Source organism: Euprymna scolopes, chromosome 19 (genome assembly GCF_053919585.1).
Source record: "Euprymna scolopes isolate OS-2025 chromosome 19, ASM5391958v1, whole genome shotgun sequence".
Lineage (NCBI taxonomy): Eukaryota > Metazoa > Mollusca > Cephalopoda > Sepiida > Sepiolidae > Euprymna > Euprymna scolopes.
This window is the reverse complement of record NC_136500.1, coordinates 6,382,501-6,403,205: the sequence shown is the minus strand read 5'-3', so window position 1 is coordinate 6,403,205 and position 20,705 is coordinate 6,382,501. Positions and strand designations below refer to the sequence as shown.

At 31.7% G+C, this 20,705-nt stretch overlaps 1 protein-coding gene across 6 annotated transcripts in view; it reads right to left on the bottom strand.

The window, feature by feature from the left end:
• The window catches only part of LOC145303403 (semaphorin-1A-like), a 538,996-nt gene that overhangs the window by 86,780 nt on the left and 431,511 nt on the right, over positions 1-20,705 (bottom strand). For all 6 annotated transcript variants that reach the window (XM_080144722.1, XM_080144719.1, XM_080144721.1 and 3 more), the window contains 4 exons: positions 11,475-11,574; positions 8,248-8,293; positions 5,722-5,784; positions 3,923-4,027 (listed from right to left, as the gene is read on the bottom strand). In XM_080144722.1, the coding sequence (XP_080000848.1) occupies positions 3,923-4,027; positions 5,722-5,784; positions 8,248-8,293; positions 11,475-11,574 (314 nt within the window). The remainder of the gene's footprint in view (positions 1-3,922; positions 4,028-5,721; positions 5,785-8,247; positions 8,294-11,474; positions 11,575-20,705) is intronic.

Here is a 20,705-nt window from a genome sequence, read left to right as displayed (position 1 = left end):
TCCCACAGGAGAGACGATGCGAGCCTATCTTTGTCTTATCGTTACTTCAAAGGCAAGTGCTCATCTGAGCTCTAATCTCTGGTCGCCCCATGTCAATATTTCACGATAACACCCATCTAGCTGAAATATTTTCCCCACTCTTTATCTGTGCCAAAACCAAAACGTAGATTCCATGAACAAAGCTTCTTTCTTCTGTGGAACTCTGTTCCTTTTGTCTGTTTCCCACTTGACTACAACTTGCATGTCTTAAAGACCAAAATAAACAAATTCCTGATGAACTACCCCCTTAAGTATGACACTTTATCAAATCGCCAATACTAACTACTGTACATGCAATAACCCTTATCCCCGAGTGGATTCCGGCACTGGATAAGTTGTGACTACCTTGTAGAAAAATGTACTTAATATTTTATTTTCACAGAAGTAATTGCGCTTAACTCTAATTCGAATATATATATCTAAAAAGATTTTCTCAAACAAAAACTACTCATATGGGAAATTGCATAACTATAACATGCTGGCATATGTATATGATGTAAAAGTCGAATACATTATGACATCCATTGGAATATAGATTTTCAATAGAAAACATGCATTCACAAGTTTTCTGGCATTTGTAAACGATCTCCACCAGGAATCATCACTCAGAGAGGGTCGTGCCCCCTACTTAGGACAAATCTGATATGTGCGAATTTTGCTGTACACGCTGTCTTATTGTTCGCATTGACATTTCATCACTAACACATAACTCACCAACATCACCGCTCGGCAAACTATTCTTTCATCACTTAAGGAGATCTGTTTTGTCATAGTCTGTTTATCTGCGTAATTGGTACACAGAAACGAACCCACACAAATATAAACATATGTCGGTCAGGTTCAGGATTTACTACAATGTGAAACTAAAGATAATGGCATGCGAGTGTATTACTTCTTGTTCGTAAGATGTGCACATATTGCAAAGATACATATGTTATACAATTGATGTTCACTCCATCCTATCTGAAAGATAACTCTACACCCAAACAATAAAGATGGGTTGCTGACACACTAAGTGTGTTATTATGTAGTTCTCAAATCTAGGAATCGGAAAAAAACGACTATTTAGATATATTGACTGAACATTAGCAAGGATAATTTTTATCTCGCCAATTCGAAATTATTAGACACACACACACACACACACACACACACACACACACACACACACACACACACATATATATATATATATATATATACCCAAAACATCCGGTGTTGATTTAAGTGGCTTTTCAAACTTGCTGCAAAAGTTTCAAATAATCTGAAATCTCAGCACATGAGACTTGCTTCCAAATATTTATCAGGTGTTACAGTTTTTGGAAATACGGTACGATTTTCTCGCCAGTATTTAATAATCCTTATGCATTGAAATTTATGAAAATCAAAGTAGGAAGATACAATATTTGAGAAATATTTGGAATCAAGTTTCGACTTGCTGTCATTTCAAATCATTTGAAATAGTAGCCATAAGTTTTAATCTCCCCTCCTGATTAAGGCCAGAGGATATGGGGAAATACATGATATTTTTTAAATTCATATGCAAAACCAAAAAGACAAATGAATATAATTGAAACATGTTATGAATGTGACAAAAGTGGCAAAAAAAGACTCTGGCTGATAGCTGGTCCCCTTTAATCTGCCAACTTAAGGGCAAATGTTACATAGACAACTTTACAGATCAGACCCTCACCTTCCCAACGAGTTTTCATTTGTTAAAGTCTGATAAATAGTCACTGTGATTTGGAACTTAGACTATTTTCAAAACGGTAGTATATATATATGTACAAAGATATATCTATACTGGTGGGTAAACTAGATACTGAAATGCCCATACCGTTCGTTCTATCGGACAAAATTACGCAAGAATTTGCAGGTTTTTGGAAGATTATAAAATTATTCTATGTATAACATTTTATGTCAGTTGGCCAAAACGAATGTATATGTTCAAACCAATAAAATATGTCCAAATTTGCCTGCATTTATATATTAAGTGTACTGCATGAAAATAGTTTTGCTGCTTCGGTTGTCTTCCCTTGGCCTTGCCAGAATACTAATATGTATCAAAATATAAAACAAACATTAATATGTAGATCAATGAAGATTTATATATATATATATATATATATATATATATATATATATATATATATATATATATACATACATAAATATATATACATATATATGTATATATATATATATATATATATATATATATATATGTACAAAGATATATCCATACTGGTGGCTAAACTGAATATGTACTTGTATGTGTGTACACATATGTATATTTATATATATATAAAAAAGAAAGGAGGAAAATCGTCTGCCTTAAACCACTAACCTAGTTCTAAAACAGATCATTTGCTCGATAAAATGCATGCCCATTGGCTGATAGCAAGGGGCGCGGTGGATACTAGAGAGCTGATTGGCTAACTAAAATCCTCAACATATATAAAACCGAGAAACAACCACAGAATTCGCGCATAAATCTTACGAATCCTATAGTGGATGAAACGCCGAATATTCAGTGTAGCTTAATCGCCATATATATTTTATAAATTACTATATATATATATATATATATATATATATATATATATATATATATACGTTTATTATTATAGGTGTTAATTTGTGCCCATATTTGATAGTTGTTTCCTAATTACGCAACCTGCTGTATGCATCTGCATAAAAAATACTTTTACGGTAATCATAATGTATCAGCGGCTCCGTTTAATCTCAACTCAAAAGACAATGCATACATCCTTTAAATTCAGGTGTTTTTGCAATTCTTAGACAAATGTTATTCGATCTCAAACCATATTTCCTAGATAGGCATTTATCGACTCATGTTGAAAGGAGAGTTCCAGGCCAACGGGAAACAATATCGAGATATACGAAGAAAAGATACAACATTTTGGATTTCTCTCGCAGCAACCCAATTTAGTAACTGACGCATAACGTTATAATGTATAAGATATTGAAACAAGGGACGCATAGGAGTATTGTTAAAGGTATCATCAATACATAATTAACATTAGGCGTTTTTCTCCTTTATTATAATATGATATATTAAGGTTACAATTCTCTTTCTGTTTAAACTTCGCAATAGGATTGATATATCCGCCCCCCCCCAAGCATGTACACCTAATAAGTAATTTAATGCCTCTGTTGTTTTCTCATGAACAAAGTAATTGATTTTTAGTATTATATATTTGTTTTCTGCGTGTTATATATTTGATTATATTAGAATTAAGTTCACAAAATATCCTTCCGGAGCGAATGTGGCAGATTAGTGTTATAAGTATGTGACGTTTATCAATTTGCAGCCCTTACCTCTAAGTATTATATATGCTTGTGTTATATAATAATTCATATATGTTTTTGAAAGCGATGTCGCTATTATATATAACTTTTTCTCATATTAATGCACATTTTCTACAAAGGACGTATATATTCTAGTTACCAAAGGGCTTTTCTATATTTTTCTTCTGTTTTGCTTGAAATTGTTCAATTGCTGTTAAATTTGATTAGTTATTTTCAACTTGTAAGGTATTTTAGTAAGTTAATCATTTTAGAGACTTATTTAAATAAGTACCATTGCGTTAGACTTGCGGTGCCTACGACATTGGTTTACTTTGTAGATTAATGCGCATAACGGGATATCTGATGATATAAACAGTTAAATCATTTAAAAAATATAAAAATGTCCCAAGAAAAACTCAAGGTTACCCGGCACGTGAAATTTTACATAATTGGTTTCGATACGTTCTTAGCTCGTTATTGATACTGTTGCTCTTTACTTAATAATTAATATTCTTGTAAATAGGGTGTAATTCAAAGATTAAGAAGGAAAAAAACACACAGGAGTACTGACCTTAATCTCATATGATCGACATATTGGCTTGAAAGCATTTGTGCCACATACTAAGAGGTCAGAATCATTGAGGGCAATCACCCGGATATAATTCTGACAAACTTCCTGTTAAAAGAAAAACATAGTAAAAATACATCAATTCAAATAAAAAAAAACACAACAGATGATAGAAACGTAATAGAAATTAGGATTAAATAAATGTATACTTATAATGAGTTCATTCAGCTAAGTGTGCATGTTCACGTATCCGTTTTGTATGAGCTATTTCAGTAACATCCAAATGACATATTTTCAATCAGACAACATTTATATTAATTCTATGGATAATCATATCTTAGAAGATTTTAGAGAACCCCACCGAGGGTGTTCAAATCACAAATTGTAGCACACTGATAATTTCTTTAGAGAAAAGACAAGGTAAGTTTATATATGATAAAAAGTGCGACAAGGTTCATTGTAAAAGTACATTAGACGTGTAATCTAAACAAAAGGGAAGCTCCAGTTAAAATTCTGATGTCCTTGGATGATGTTGTTATAAAGAATGAGTGAGGTAGCCAAAACACAAAATAAGTGTTAAAAAGGCTAAGATCATTGGAATATCGGACGGAGGGTGTGCTTATGTGCTTGTGGATATGTTTGTGTATGTGTGTGTGAGCGTAGTTGGTGTAAACAGATGTGGCGATGAAGGAACTGTCAGTTTAATGGTTTCCGAGAAATGAACATCGCTTGACAGCCATCCCGAGGAATCGCATCAGGCATCAATTGTCAGGCATAAACAAAGTGAAATTAATAAAATAAGATGACTTGAACAAATCAGACAGAAATAACAGAAATAAGAAGTTTCAAGTAAAACGGACCAAGAAAAAATATGAAAATAAATATTGTGGATTCTATTATAATAATGACATCTACTTGAAGCACATTTCTTCATTCATATCAACTTTTCTTTTAGTTGTGCCGTTCAACTGAACATACATACACACGCAAACACAGACATACATGCATTCACCTAAATATATATATATATATATATATATATATATATATATATATATATATATATATATATATATATATAAGAGAAAGAAAATTAAAACTGTCCGGCAAATATTCCACCGATCGATAGTTCATTGAAATCCGCGAAATTGTCGATTTATCGATTAATTGTTTATTCTGGTAGAAATGAATCACCTGTGCCGTCTACCGGGTCTCCCCGCGGTGATTTGGTCGACAATGCATAGTAGTCTACATTACACTGAAGAAAATCTGTTCTTGATTTTATAAAGTTTTATGTAAATAATTGCTACACTTAAAGTTTAAATCCCAACTTTAAGTATTATGGTCCAATTAAGCTCTAAACTAAATATCCATTTTGACCGGGCCGCTGTATTATATAGGAATCAACATTTGATTCTAGATGCTGCCACTTTCTATTTGTGCGGTGATAAAAATAAGCAAATGCACCCATGATGTTATGTTGTTCAAAAGAGTTAACTTTATACAAATCCTTCTTACGTCTTTATCGGATTTTTCAAAACTTATACGCAGTCGCATGCAAATTCTCCATAAAAACAATCACAAACACATTACGTACTTTCGTTTGAAATTAAAATATACCTAATCAGCTTTCTGCGAATTCATAGTAAACGAACTCACGTACACGCACACACACACACACACACACACACACACACACACACACACACACACGACGCACACACACACACGGAGACAATTCTTTTTATATAATAGTAGAGATATATATCCGTGCGCGTGAACGTGGCAACGCTTTAACTTACTTCAGATTTGTCTTTCATAAGACACTCAGTGACTGCTATCCGCGACGCATCCCATCGTGAATGCTGGAAAATAAAATTAAAACAATAATATCCAAAATAACATAAAAAAATCACAATCCAAAATATGGAAAACAAACTCATCTGGTACTCAATCCGAATGTATTTGCTTAATAAAAACGCCAGTATATGGTAATAAAAGCAAAAATGAAAAGAACTGGCATGTCACTAAGTTTTATAAATGTCAGCGTTGTCGTCTCAATAATGTTTAGTTCGATCTCCATTTTCATGTGCATGTTTTATAGTTCGTATCATGAAATGTTTAATGACTAACGCTTTATAAAAAGTTTCCTGTGAAATATTAAATGGCAACACTCTAGTTTGTTTAAGATAGTGCACCGAAATCTCATGAATTGTAAAAGAAAAGGTAATGTTCAGTTCCCGAATCCTGTAATAAATAAGGGATTGTGTTTACAGAGAATGAATCCACTTTCTGCACACAAGAATTAATGAGCTCTAATCTAGTGAACCGAGTTTTAACAACAAAATAATTGCCAAATTTTGGTGACGGTCTTGCATGGACGACGACGGAATGTATCGAGTCTTTCATTAATTACAATAAATCTTACTCGGTAAAAATGAAATGGTTTTAATTAGGACTTCATCATGATGTACGAGTTAATCTTTCTGGAGTGTACGTTCTGATATATCCTCAGAACAGAATATGTAAACACTTTAATCATTACTCTCGTATTAAAACACAATATTACACAATATACACGCATATACATATATATACACACACACATATATAAACATATATAATTATATATATATATATATATATATGACTGTTTGTATGTGTACTTATACATATATATAAAACTCCACATTTTGAACTGTTTTTAAAAACCGATTATAACTGCAAGGATAGAAAAAGAAAAAGATAAATATCAAAACGCCGGTTTCTGCTTATAAAAGTAGAAATTGAAATAAAATATTTGAGATCAAACAAAGGCAAATCGCATTTTTTATAAATGTCAGCGTTGTCAAATGTTTAGTTCGCCCCCCTCTCTCTCTATTTCCCCCCTCTTTCTCTCTATCTTTCTCCCTCTCTCTTTCTGGAATGAGGACTTGAAATTTGTTTGTAAATTATTGACTTCATTATCATCATTGATATTGAGGTTTCGCCTTGCTTGTGTGGTTTACAACCCGGTAGAATGAAATGTTGGCGTCACAAACCACGGGAAACATACAAGTAGTTCTTGATTAAACACCTTTTGACTTTAGTAAGAAAATACACTATGTGTTCTAATACTGAACTGTTGTGAAAAGAAAAACTACATTGAAAATATTCCGACTGTAAAGATAGAAAATCAAAACAAGGGGCAGGGAAATGAATGGGGCAATACAGTTGAATGCGTCAAGTTGACTTTCCTATAAAAGAAAGAATAGAAAAAGGATTTCACTAAGAAAACTTTAAATGGATATCAGAATATGTGTCCGGATCTCTTGCTTCTCGATGTCTTCGTGTGATTTTCATGGAGGTTCGGAATCTTGTACCCACGTTGAACCAATGTATATCATAAGAATTCGATGATGTAATGCTCTCTTTTAACGACAGGACTACGAAATTCGGCAAATAGAGCTTGTTGAAAGGACGCCGTTTAAAGCTTGAAGATAATGACAAAAAATTATCGTAATATTGATGTTAAAACATTTTATTTTGACAATAATCATAGTCGTTGTATATTCATTGGACTTTACGCAAAAGATGATTTTTGTAAGCGTGCTTGTTATAATGCAGTAAAAGCCGCTTACAATATCGACACTGATCAGTCCCTTGCGAAATAGGGGTGAAATATTAAACTTAATTAACGGCGATTATCTGTTAAGACTCTCAAAGTCATATAGAAATATGTATAATATAATATTGCTATAGTGAACAGCAAAAGTAGAGAATTCAATCACGTTATATTATACACTATTTAAAAATACCTTCGATTTTAAATTTATATAATTCTCAGTTTATAAGCATTAACATACGAAGTACAGATAAAAGTGCAGTATATTTTGTTCTTTTTCCGCCCTTTGGCATTTTTAAGTACCATTAACAACGAAGGTATCGAGAGATGACAAAGAAGAAATATGATAAAAACAAAGCATATGAGATAATTTGCAATTATCTCCAAATAATTTAATACACGCTCATCCAAATAAATAAAACTCTATACGAATAGTATAAACAGCATCGGAGCCTACTGAAACCCTATTATCGCGTGAAGACATTTTACATAATTTGTTTTGCCAAAAGCTGTATTTTAAATATGTACTTTATTTTACACTATCCTTTCCTTGTCAACATTGTGGGGGGGGGAAATATGTATAGCAACATATACATATATTTATATTCATGTACATATATATACGTGTGTGTGTAAATAGAGAGACATATATAATAGCACATATTAATCAAGTTATGTGAATGTTCATGCAATACAGTGTGTATATAATTGATTTCGTACTTACCATATTCTCTTGCAAGGATATCATACTGATGTTGTAAAAATAATTTCTGCAAAAAAATAAGATATGTTTATTAATCGGAAAATACACTTGTACTTGCATTTCAGTTTCTTAATTATATTTGAGATTATAAACTCTGTGTATATACGTATATGTATACGTTAATATCATTTGATCCTGGAAGGAACATTTCACTGATTACGGATATAAGCCTATAGTTCTTACTTTAATGTCTCAATTCCTTTACGTTCATTTTCCTGGAACTGTTTTTTTTTCTTTTGCCTTTTCAACTCAAATGACGCACAGTGCCAGTTTGATGAAACCAGCTACTTTCGGAGACATACTTGTAGGGATAATCTGTATGGAGTTGAGCAGCATGATATAGGTTTACATTATATTATGACCTCTTCCTGAAGCCGGAAATGTATTACAGAATCAAGGCGGTGTGGGGTAGCAAGTATTAGAGTAGAAGGCGTTTTGGCATCGCTGGATCTCAACTGTGTAAAGATAGTATTTTTCTTGTCCGATTTTTCGGGGTATTTATGTCGAGGAGGTACAAGGGCTGGTAGTTACTCGAAGCATCTAGCATTAAAATACTTGTGAAACAGGCGGAGGGATGCGACATTTCGCCGATGGTACAGAGGCTGAAACCTATCTGACAGTTCGGGATCTATTAGGTTGGCAACTCTCTTTTGAACCTTGTTCAGAAATGAGACACTAGTAGCAGATGCACTAACCTATAAGCCACAACAATACTCGATACAGGGAGAATGGTGGCATTGTAGATGTGCAGGATAATTACAGACAAAGTAATTTCTAGCACGGTAGGAAGAGCCCTCCTTTTTCGCAGCAGCTGCGTAATGCATCGGTGTAACTGTTTCAAATCATATTCCCTGTGAACGTGTAGCCGAGAAATTTCACTTTCAGGTAATCTATCAGGTTGCCATCCATTTATGTCCACATTGCACTATAAACGTTTTACTCGAGGGTTTCCACAAATGCCTTGTATATGTTTTCATTTCTTTTCTGCTCATGCCTAATATAAGGTGTGGGGCCATGAAGAAATATACCCATCTTAGAAATTTTTATCACGGAGTTCAATTATCAATGACTAGACCCCTGGTGAACACCCGCATTCATACCATATGACTTACCATTTTTCCTCATAGAAGGAGGTTTCGTTTTTATGTTACTTAAAAGATATACGCAGTACAACTTAATGCCTTTTTAATAGTTCTCGTGCTGCAGAAGTCTTCAGATGAATTGTCCTACTAACGATGAAGTTAAAGAGAATAAGCTGCTTACATTTTGGATGTTTCAAAAAGCTGTGCGACTTGGATAGAATGTTAAAGAACGTGTTTCTGATTGACAGGTCGTGTTCTGAGCACTTCATATGAAGGATGTCCCCGTTTGAATTCAGTTTTCCTTTTCCACCATTCCAAATTGCTTGAAGTCACGTTACGTACTCTGTTCCTACTTCTATATTTGAAGTCTGCTATGAACATGATTTTGTCAGTAGCATACGTCATAATGACTATGCTATCAAGTAAACAGTAGATTACCTCTTTGGCTGCATTGTTGTTGGGGAAAACCTGAGATCGGTGTCACGTATCTTATTTGATTAATGTGAATCTTTAATATCACACAGAAAGATCGTGTTTTAAGTGATTAAACGTCTTTAATAAGCTGAATCGATAGTTTCGCAATGGTTTTCCAGATCAGTAGAAATGTTATGTTTTTCAATGAGTTGTCCGTTGTTAGTGAGAAGAGTTCCTGAATCAAATTTCAAAATCGCGTGAACACTGCAGTTGTGACTTGTCTGTTAAAACCCCGTTGAGGTTTGTACCCCCGAGCGCATTAATATACGGGCGATAAGGATGTAGCAGGTACAGATTATGGAATGCCAATCCATCATCCGCATCATTTACCGTATGCGGAGAGGCATGTGAACGCTACATTTTCCCTACGGTGACCGGACACATCAACAATCAAGGGCTAAGTTGTATTCGTAATTATACGAAGTAGGTGAATTGAAAAACTACTAAAATAAAATGAAACAAATATATATATATATATATACATATATATATATATCATTCATAATTATATATATATAATATATATATATATATATGCATATGCATATCAATTCAGCAAATAGGAATGAAAAGTTAAGCAGATAAAAGCAATCGTAAACATAAATCTAATATAAATATTAATATTTCCATAGTAATCTCGACCAAATATAAAAGCTCAACACAATCACAGTATGGCATAATCAGTTTTTACCTTTTATGACTATCATAAGGTGCTCTGATATCTAATGCCATCATACGCATATTCTAAGCTTTGCTATACTAATAATATCTTTACACTTAAGAGAAGTATATCATTTTTGAAAATTGAAATCGCATAGCAAATTGGAGTAGCTATAGAAACAAAAGTTTCAGAAAAGCAAATAAGTAGATGACGTCAACGGAGATCCATAGGTTGAAATTCTTATTTGGTAATATCCATATGCAAATCCAAGATAGGTAAATCCGATGAGGTAAATAAAATTTCAGGTAGAGAAGTCTCAGGAAAAACTTTCAAAAACACTAAATAGACAGAAAGGATATGTGTATTCTAATAATTCCTTTCAGAAGTGTTATTGAAATAAGACTATAAAAACAGAAAAAAAACAAAAGAAATCATCCTTTTCGTACAGTGGGATATATATATATATATATATATATATATATATATATACATATATATATATAATTATATATATATACCTACTTCATTTACTCACATAAAATTAATATACGAAAGTATAAATTTATGCGTAAACTTTAAGTATGTACTTCAAAAGTGCTCAATACGTAAGTAGAGCTAGTTAGTAAGTTATAAATTATATATGGCGATTAAGCTACACTAAATATTTCGCGTTTCATCCACTCTAGAACTCTTCAGGCTTATGCGGAATATTCAGTGTAGCTAAATCGCCATATATATTTTATAACTTAATATATATATATATATATATATATATATATATATATAATGGCGACATAATGCAATATGATACATGGTGGTTAAATAAATATTAACAAACTGTAACTACGTAATTTTATGAAGTTTAAATTACTACATGTGTATATAATTATTATATTACGAGTGAATTTGATGATTAAACAAATATATGATTACAAAACGCACACATGAAAACTGAAACCGATGTTCCTTACCTTGCTGCTATTAACACGTTATCATCCTTGACCAGAAGTATTCGATAGTGGTTAGGTCGTGTCTCATTTTTTGTGAACCACTCAACACCATTTCCAACACCTTATAATAAAATACAGAAGAAAAAAAAAACATTAATCAACGTTCGAATTTAACAGCATATCACACTCAAAGGAGAGTGGCGGGTATATGTAAAGAAGAATTATTATTTCATGGAAAATAAACCAATAAAACAATTAGATCGAACATCATCGAAGGAGACATGACGGTTTCATAAAAGTTGACTCCTACTCTGAGATGCATGTGAGGATACCACTACTTTCTCAGTACGGCCAACTCTACGTTTGCATGTCTGGACTTAAGAAACACAATATGAAGTCAAAAGTCAATTCATTTTTGACCTTTTGAAATAAAGTTAGGAGTCTATATTGGTTTATCGGTTGAAAGAGGCGACTGCCATTGTTTGCCCATCGTGAGAAACTGATAAGTAAATATGTTTCATGATTAAAACAGCTTCGTAAGTAACCTGGTTTGTCACAAAGCAGTTTTAAACGAGAATATTAATCTGGCATGGGCAATATAGAAAGGATACCGGTCCAATAATTATACCGTTCGACACTGGGAAGGCTTTGATAAAAATAAACAGGTATGATGATCACTGCATAATGATGTTTGCTTATTATAAAAATAAAATTAACTCATTTACGCTGAATTTGCTTGATAAAAATCAATGTCATATTGTTTACTTGATTATATGTGATACCTCACTCAATCTACATAATTATGATAAACTAAGGTTTTAATAGTACCTATTTACAATGCCTCCCCACGGGACAGAGTTAGACACCAGGGTCGTTTTTTAACCTAGTGAAAAGGTACAAAAATAAATAAAAAATTGTCTCAGTCGTGAAGGTTTGCTCTTCCACCGAAAGAGAACAAGAAATGGAAATGCAGCATCTGAAGAACAGATGGTATTTATTTGCCCCCCCCACCGAGCAAATTAGGCACAAGGCCAATTTTTAATGTGAGGAGTGAAGGGAGGGGGAAGGGAAAAAGGGGACCAGCTCCCGAGAGGTGGGAAATGGGAGCTGGTTAAAGGTCAGGCATGTGAGGTTGCCCCCACATCTGGTCATTGCTAGTCATAGCTAGTCATAGCTTGCAGTATCTGCCGGAACAGATGGTATTTATTTGCTCCCCCACCGAGCAAATTAGGCACAAGGCCAATTTTTAATGTGAGGAGTGAAGGGAGGCGAAAGGGAAAAGGGGACCAGCTCCCGAGAGGTGGGAAATGGGAGCTGGTTAAAGGTCAGGCATGTGGGGTTGCCCCCACATCTGGTCTTTGCTAGTCATAGCTAGTCATAGCTGCAGTATCTGCCGGAACAGATACTACACTTTGATCTTGGCCAAAATACCAGTTTGTTTTTCGGACGAACTGTGAGACGTCACTTCATCTAAACAATTGGCAGTAATCTACTCAAAAAGGGAGTAAACTTTATATATTAAAAATCGTCATATTTATTATCCTATCAACATCCGAGGTGCAGCATTAATATTTTAATTTAAAACAAAATAATATTTTACTATAGCCGTACATACACTTAAATTATTAGAGAAAAAAATTATATGAAAATGATGTCCGTTCAGGGATTATTGAAAACTCTTTTTATTTTGCCAGGTTAAACCAACCTGTTACATTTTAAAATAAATTGTAAGGAATGCTAGTGGCAATAACATAGTGTGAAAACATTTAAATAAAAGTGAAAAGTTCGTATGTCAAAATAAAAAAAAAGTTCGTATGTATGAGAACTCTTCTCCAACTATGTGCTCTACAACTTTTTTTTTATAGAGTACTAGCAATCGGTGCCCGGCGTTGCCCAGGTGTTTTGAGGTTAATGCTGAGAAAAAAAAAAACGGTCAATTTTTTAAAACTTTGACCCCTATTATGACCTCTTAACATTTATTGTTTAGGGATCAAGTAAAGTTAATAAGTTAGATCCATGTCCAAGGAATCTATATCTAAAATATCAAGTGTTTACTGTTTAGACCCAGAATTGTAGGAGGAGTTTGGTAGAGTTCTCAAAGGTCAAATCGTTGAATATTGACCACTTAATCGCCAAATTTCTGTCGAAAACCTATCACATCGATTTTCCCAAATCGCGAATTTGGCCCTTTTTTAAAGCAGTTTGGCCTTCAAAATTTCTGTTTGGCCTTTTTCTTCACCGATGAAATCTGGAGACGCAACGGGAATTTTCGGCAAAAAAATGTTGTTACTATGCACATCTATGTAATGAAATACAATTTGTGGCAAAATTTCAGGAAAAACTAATGGATGGTTATCTCGCAATAGTCCGGACAATTCGCTAAATTATCTCGTCAAAACCATAAATCTCGAATTTTTGTGCATTTTTTTTTTGGGGGGGGGGCTAATTTGGCATAATAGTGTCCATTTAATAGTATTTTCTTGTAAAAATAAAAAAAATAAGGAAAATAACCAAAAAAAACAAACAAGAACAACAAAAGTGTGCCGTATTTTTAAAAGTTTTATTGCGTTGTTTTTATTTGCTTTTTTTATTTCATCGGTGAAGAAAATGGCCAAACAGAAATTTTGAAGGCCAAACTGCTTTTAAAAAAAGGCCAAATTCGCGAAATTTGGCCTTCAAAATTTCTGTTTGGCCATTTTCTTCACCGATGAAATAAAAAAAGCAAATAAAAATAACGCATTAAAACTTTTAAAAATACGGCACACTTTTGTTGTTCTTGTTTGTTTTTTTGGTAATTTTCCTTATTTTTTTATTTTTTCAAGATAATACTATTAAATGGACACTATTATGCTAAATTAGCCCCCCCCCAAAAAAAAAATGCACAAAAAAACGAGTGAACGCGCGTATTTTTTTTTTTTAGTTTAGTTTCATAATGGCGGCCGTGGTGTCGGAGGTTCGATTGTTAGATTGTAAGTTAGTTTCGTATTTTTTTAAGTTGTAAATCGCAAGTTAGAAAAAAATTAAACCCTTCCAAGATGGACAATAAATAAGACCAAAATATTTTATGGTAAAGTTAAGAGCGTAAGAACTATACTTTTTTAGGAGATGTGATTATTGGATTAACCAATCAGAAATCGTCTGTGGCACACACATCTCTGTTTTTATAGATATATAGATAGATTTAGAACAAAAGAATAATTTTAATTCATTTACTATCCGGACAAAATGGCTGCTAGGAGGTCAAAATTAATAAATTGGTACGTATTTTTCAACTGTTTCACGAATGCGCATGAGCTGATCGTTCATGTGACAGATTCATTATATTAAGAACAAATAGGTTAAAAAACGCTTTTTTTCAACATGCCAAACTGGCCTAATGGTTATCGTACTTGACCCGTTGTCCTTTGGTTTCCATCTCAGTTTCAGAATTGCTTTTTTTTAATTATGAGCAGTGAACTCTTAACAAAAACTAGCATACATATGTCTCAATTTCTGTATGAATTAAAATAAAATATTGATGCTTATTTTATGACTTGGCCACGGCGGCCCGTCTGCTAGTTATATATATATATATATATATATATATATATATATATATATATATATATATATATATATATATATTTTATGCCGCAGTTAAAGGCGACATAAATTCTCCCTCCAAAAACGTTCATATTGTTTTCAATTTCATTTAAGTAAATTAACAGAATAAAATAGCTTAATATCTTCTTTTGTTTTTACTAAATGTATGCCAACATTTAATTGGCATAAAAATATAAAAATATATATAAACACATTTACTACGTTGTATGTTGAAATATTATTTGCTTTTTAATTTGGCAAGCAACAAGTGATCAATGTAATCATGACGATTCATTTTATCTGTAACCAAAATTGAAATGGAATCCGATAAAAGTACTAGTAAGACTGAATTTAAGTAAATAAGACAAAAGAAGTGTGCATTTAAATACATAAAATAAAACTTTTGAAAATGTATAAAACCAAGGGAGATAACTTCGATAAGACAAACAGCAATATATCAGACAAGTGTGTGTCATATCATCTGAAGATATTCCCTGAAGGGAATCAATGTCAAATTTAGAAAAAAAAATACAATAAGATAATGGATTAAAAAAGAAAACTAAAAAGAAACACGAAAAGAAAATGTTTGATGGGGAAAAACGAGAATAAAAGATAAGGCGAATGTCATTCGAATGCCAAGTTAATGGTTACAAGTTTAATGTAATGCAAAATATAAAAACAAGTTTAAATAAAATATTGAATCAAAACGAAGGTTTACTTGTATTGAGGAAATAAAAGTTTAGAGGGACAGAAAGACATTTCCTTCATTTTTTAATCTTTTGTGATTCTTTAGAATTGTGTATTTTTATTTTACTATAACACTTTTTATACAAAACCTTTTTTTAAATAGTTCATTTTTTGAAAACTACCTTTTGAGTATGAGTCATGAGTTACGCGATGGATTCAAATTTTCTAAAGCGATACAAGTACTGCTAGTAAAAACAGCAAGCATTAGATTGAAACCAAACGCTAAGCCTTATATTCGTGCATATATTATGGAGTCCCGAATCAAACCAATGTTTTTAATGCCATAAACATTTTAAATTATGTATAGTTGCAATCTTATTATGTGTTTTTATGTATAAAAGTATACAAGGATACACGTATATTATACGGAAGTAAAAAGTGGTCAATTATAATGTAAGGCGACTAAACGAAACTCTTTACTATAGCAAAAGTGGCGTTTAAAAAGTGACATACACTTATTAGCATTACACCACTTATACTTGATCCTCAATATATAGTCCTAATTATTTAGCAAACCAGCATCAAATATAATAAACCGACGCTGAGCCATGAGGAGTTTGTACTTCACCACACATCTATCACAGTGAGAACGTGTGTGAGCACATTTTTCAACCTATATACTCAAAGAATTTCTGATCTAGAGACTTGAAGATTAATATATAGGAATTTTGATATGTACAATAAATTGAATCCGTTTTATCAAGGAAAAAGTGCGCTAACCTTGCAAAATTGAAAAGTTGGTACGTTGGAGTTATCGGATTTTCATCTATTTCCTGTGTAACGGATGCGCATGATTGAGTAGTTCACATAGGAGATCACTTACGTTAAGAATAAGTAGTTTGATAACATCTTGTAATAAATGTGTCACACTTGTCTAGTGGTTATCGTACTTGACTCACTGCTTTTAGGTTTCAGTTTCGATGTCAGCTCGAGTATTTTTTTTACTTACAAAAATTGAAGTCCTAAGAAAAAACATAATGAGAAAAAAACATGACAATGTCTCATTTTATTCCACCTTTGTTAAGGAATTAAACGTCACGTTAAATACCGGACAACGTCGGGAACTACATCCAAGATATCAAATAGTAAGATATAAAATTGTTAGTGTGAGTAGTTGTATTGGTTTTAATTAAGCAAATGGTAAGACATATATCATGGAATTTATTATATCAAATGTATTTACTATTAATTAAATAATGGTAATTGAATTATTTTGTTGACGCTGATCTTACGAATATTTATGTAGTGTCCTACTAGTTTACTGGGACTGTTCAGGTCGAAACTGACAATGAACAATTTGAAAATGTATGTTGTGATGTAACTGATATTTTAGCAGAGAGATAAGTAAACATACAGGCAGACAAAACATAACCCCCCCTGTTTATAATAAATTTAGAGAGTGTCATTTACAGATTCAAATGTCGAGACGTTTTAATTTTGAAAGGAAACAGCGGAAATCAAGAGAAATATCGGATTAATTTTAACGATTTTCTCATCTATTTATCCTGTATTATTATTTTTTTTAAATTGGAAGGGGAGACATCAATATACTGTTCTAGTGTTGAAGGAGGGGGGGTTAACGAATTGAAAATAATTACGAAAGTAATAATTCTTAATAGCAGAAAACATATTTCTCATAATGTCTTTTAGTGACTCATATTTGTTCAAATTTCCAATTTAGTAAAGCAATTAGGTCGCCTTGATATTTGCAATGTGCTTTCAAAGAAAAGCAAAGAGGGATATGCTCACAGATACGCATTCATTCCGGTGACTGTCGATTAGTTACAACCACATTTACTCTCATAACTTACAGGATGTAAGTAAACTGGCTGATACTTGTGCCATGTTGTAATCCCAAGTTTATATATAGTCTTGATATTTTTAACCTTTAAAACTATATAAAATACTTATTAACCATGTATATGTTTTTATCATTTATTAAAATCTTTTAACTCAGTACGTCATTTAATTATCTGCAATCGCTGCATTATATAGTTTCTTGGATTAGCAATAGTCTTAATGTTATTTTAGATGTCATCAATTGTCTACCGTAAAAATGTTTCGGAGATATAAAACCAATGCAATATCTAAAATAATGGCTCCCCAGCAGGGTTGATCAAACACCAGATTAATCACATATTATATATATAAATATATATATATATATATATATATATATATATATATATATATATATATATATATATATGCGTGGGTTGCTGTATAGTTAAATTTATATATATGTGTGTATATATATGTATATATATATGTGTGCATGCATATATATATATATATATATGTGTGTGTGTGTGTGTGTGTGCGTGCGTGTGTGTGTATTTGTGTGTTTGCGGGGGTTTATGTGCTTTAAAAATAAAAATAAAATACTTCGTCCGATCTCAGTTGAGTCCTTTAAAATTAATGGAATTTTTGTGTTGAAATATATTAAAAATGATATTGACTTAAATTTCTTAGCTGCATTGTTTGCTTTTATTACGCATTCACTCCCTCACTGAAGATTTCCTACAAAAGTATCTATAATTTACGGATAATATATATATATATATATATATATATATATATATATATATATATATATATATATATGCGTGTGTGTATATATGTATATATATATCACAATTTTTATATTATCATGGTTGTTCAGCTTCGCATATACAAATAAGATAGACAAAGTCTATTTTATAGACAAATGATTATATATACACACCCACACACACATACACACGTACATATATATATATATATATATATATATATATATATATATATATATATATATATGACTAATTAATTTTATCATTTAAATTAATATACGAAAGTATAATTTTATGCGTAAACTTTTTTTACCTCAACAGTTCTATATATTGGTAGAGCTAGGTAATAAGTTATAAAATTGTATGCCAATTAAGCTACACAAGATATTCCGCTGTTTATCCATGCTAGGATGCGCCTTGCTATTATAAGCCTGACGAATGCTAGCGTTGATAAAAGGCGAAATATTCTGTGTAGCTGAATTGCCAGATACCATTTTATAACTTACTATATATATATATATATATATATATATATATATATATCCATGCGTATATGCATACATACATATGCATATATGCATATATATATAAGTTTCGGGGTTAAATTTTAAATTCTAAAAAAAAACAACATATAGATACATATATTCGATTTAAGACTTTATTGTTTGACAAAAGGAATATATATACTCCTTTTGTCAAACAATAAATTCTTAAATCGAATATATGCCTCTATATGTTGTCTTTTCAGAATTTAAAATTTAACCACGGAACTTATATATGGTTCTATTCTTATATATTGTGCTTTTACTTTTTGGCTAGGATCACCTTGAAAATATTACTTCAAGTAATATCTATCAGGATTTCTCATCTTAATTCTATCAGTGTCTTATACATACATATATATATATATATATATAGATATATATATATATATATATATATGTATATGTATGTGTGTATGTATTTATGGAATCTCATTTACACATAAACACTGCTAACATTCTACACAAGTAAACCAATAACCATTGAGTTTCCTAAATTACACTTCATCCCTGTATCTCACTCTTCCACCTCCTTTGTTTCTTTTATCTTTGCCCATGGTCTATGGTTTTCTGCAAGATTATGCTTCCATATACTGTATACGCCAAAGGGCTCTATAAGGAACTGCTCATTAAAGATATGGTTTGCTGAAGACATACACGTCCGGGAAGCTGGATAATAATGATAATGATTAAGCAAGATGTAGAATAAGAACGGATGGAACAAACGTAATGTATAAAATATGAAATAAATAAATAAAAATAATACTTGAAAAATATATTTAAAAATGCGAAAAGAAGAAAGAAAATAGAAGTTATATGAAACGGAAGACAGCATGAATAGACTAGGCAAATAAATGAATCGGGTGAATAATCAAGCCAAATACGAACTAAATTACAAAAGACAGAACTCTACACAAGTAAAATAGATGAAATTTTCACAATGATATTTAGAAAATTATAAATAGAACTTAAAAGAAAGATAAAACTAAATACGAATAAGAAAAAAGTAATAACGATGTAAGAAAAACAAATACAATGACAGATAGCGAAAACACAATTATGTCATTTGTATATAAAAAAAAAACAATAATAACCAAAAAAGTGAAATATTTGTGAAGTAATAATACAAAAATTAGAAGAAAAAAGCATCACAACGATGTGGATGAAATAAGAAAATAATAAATATAGAAAACGAGAAAAGGAGACAAAGAAAGATAACGCTTTACGACAAATAATAACGTGAATAAAAAAGATAATAATAAAAAAATGAAATAATGAAACAAAGTAAGAAAAAAGAAAAAAATCAACGGGAGTTGAAGAAATATAAAAGCAGTAAGACTATAATTTTTCATAAGGGATCTAATGTTTAATTTGAATGATAAGAGCATACAGAAACTGTAGAAAATGGAGTAGAATAACGAAGGACAAAATTTGCTAAATCTAGTGGTGCGTAGATAAGGTGAAACAATAAAAACGAATGAAAAAAAACAAATATAATGTAAAGATGATGCAAAAATGATGAAGAATAACGGATATTAAGATAAAGAATGAAGGTTTTACAAGTAATAATGACAAGCCTTGCAGAATTAGAGATTTGAAGCAGTAAAAACGCAAACGACTTATGTCCGAATCTTGAGAAACTGATAGGAACAAAAGAAGATGGAGAATAAGAGATTGGAAACACGACAAAGAAAATGTGCTGCAAGTAAATTTCGACAAGCTTACAAATAACTAGAAATACTCCAAAATGTCTTCATACTAATTCTTCGGATGCCGTCGTCAGTTATATCGTGATTAAAGGTGTTGCTTGCATCGTTTCTTAAATGTGC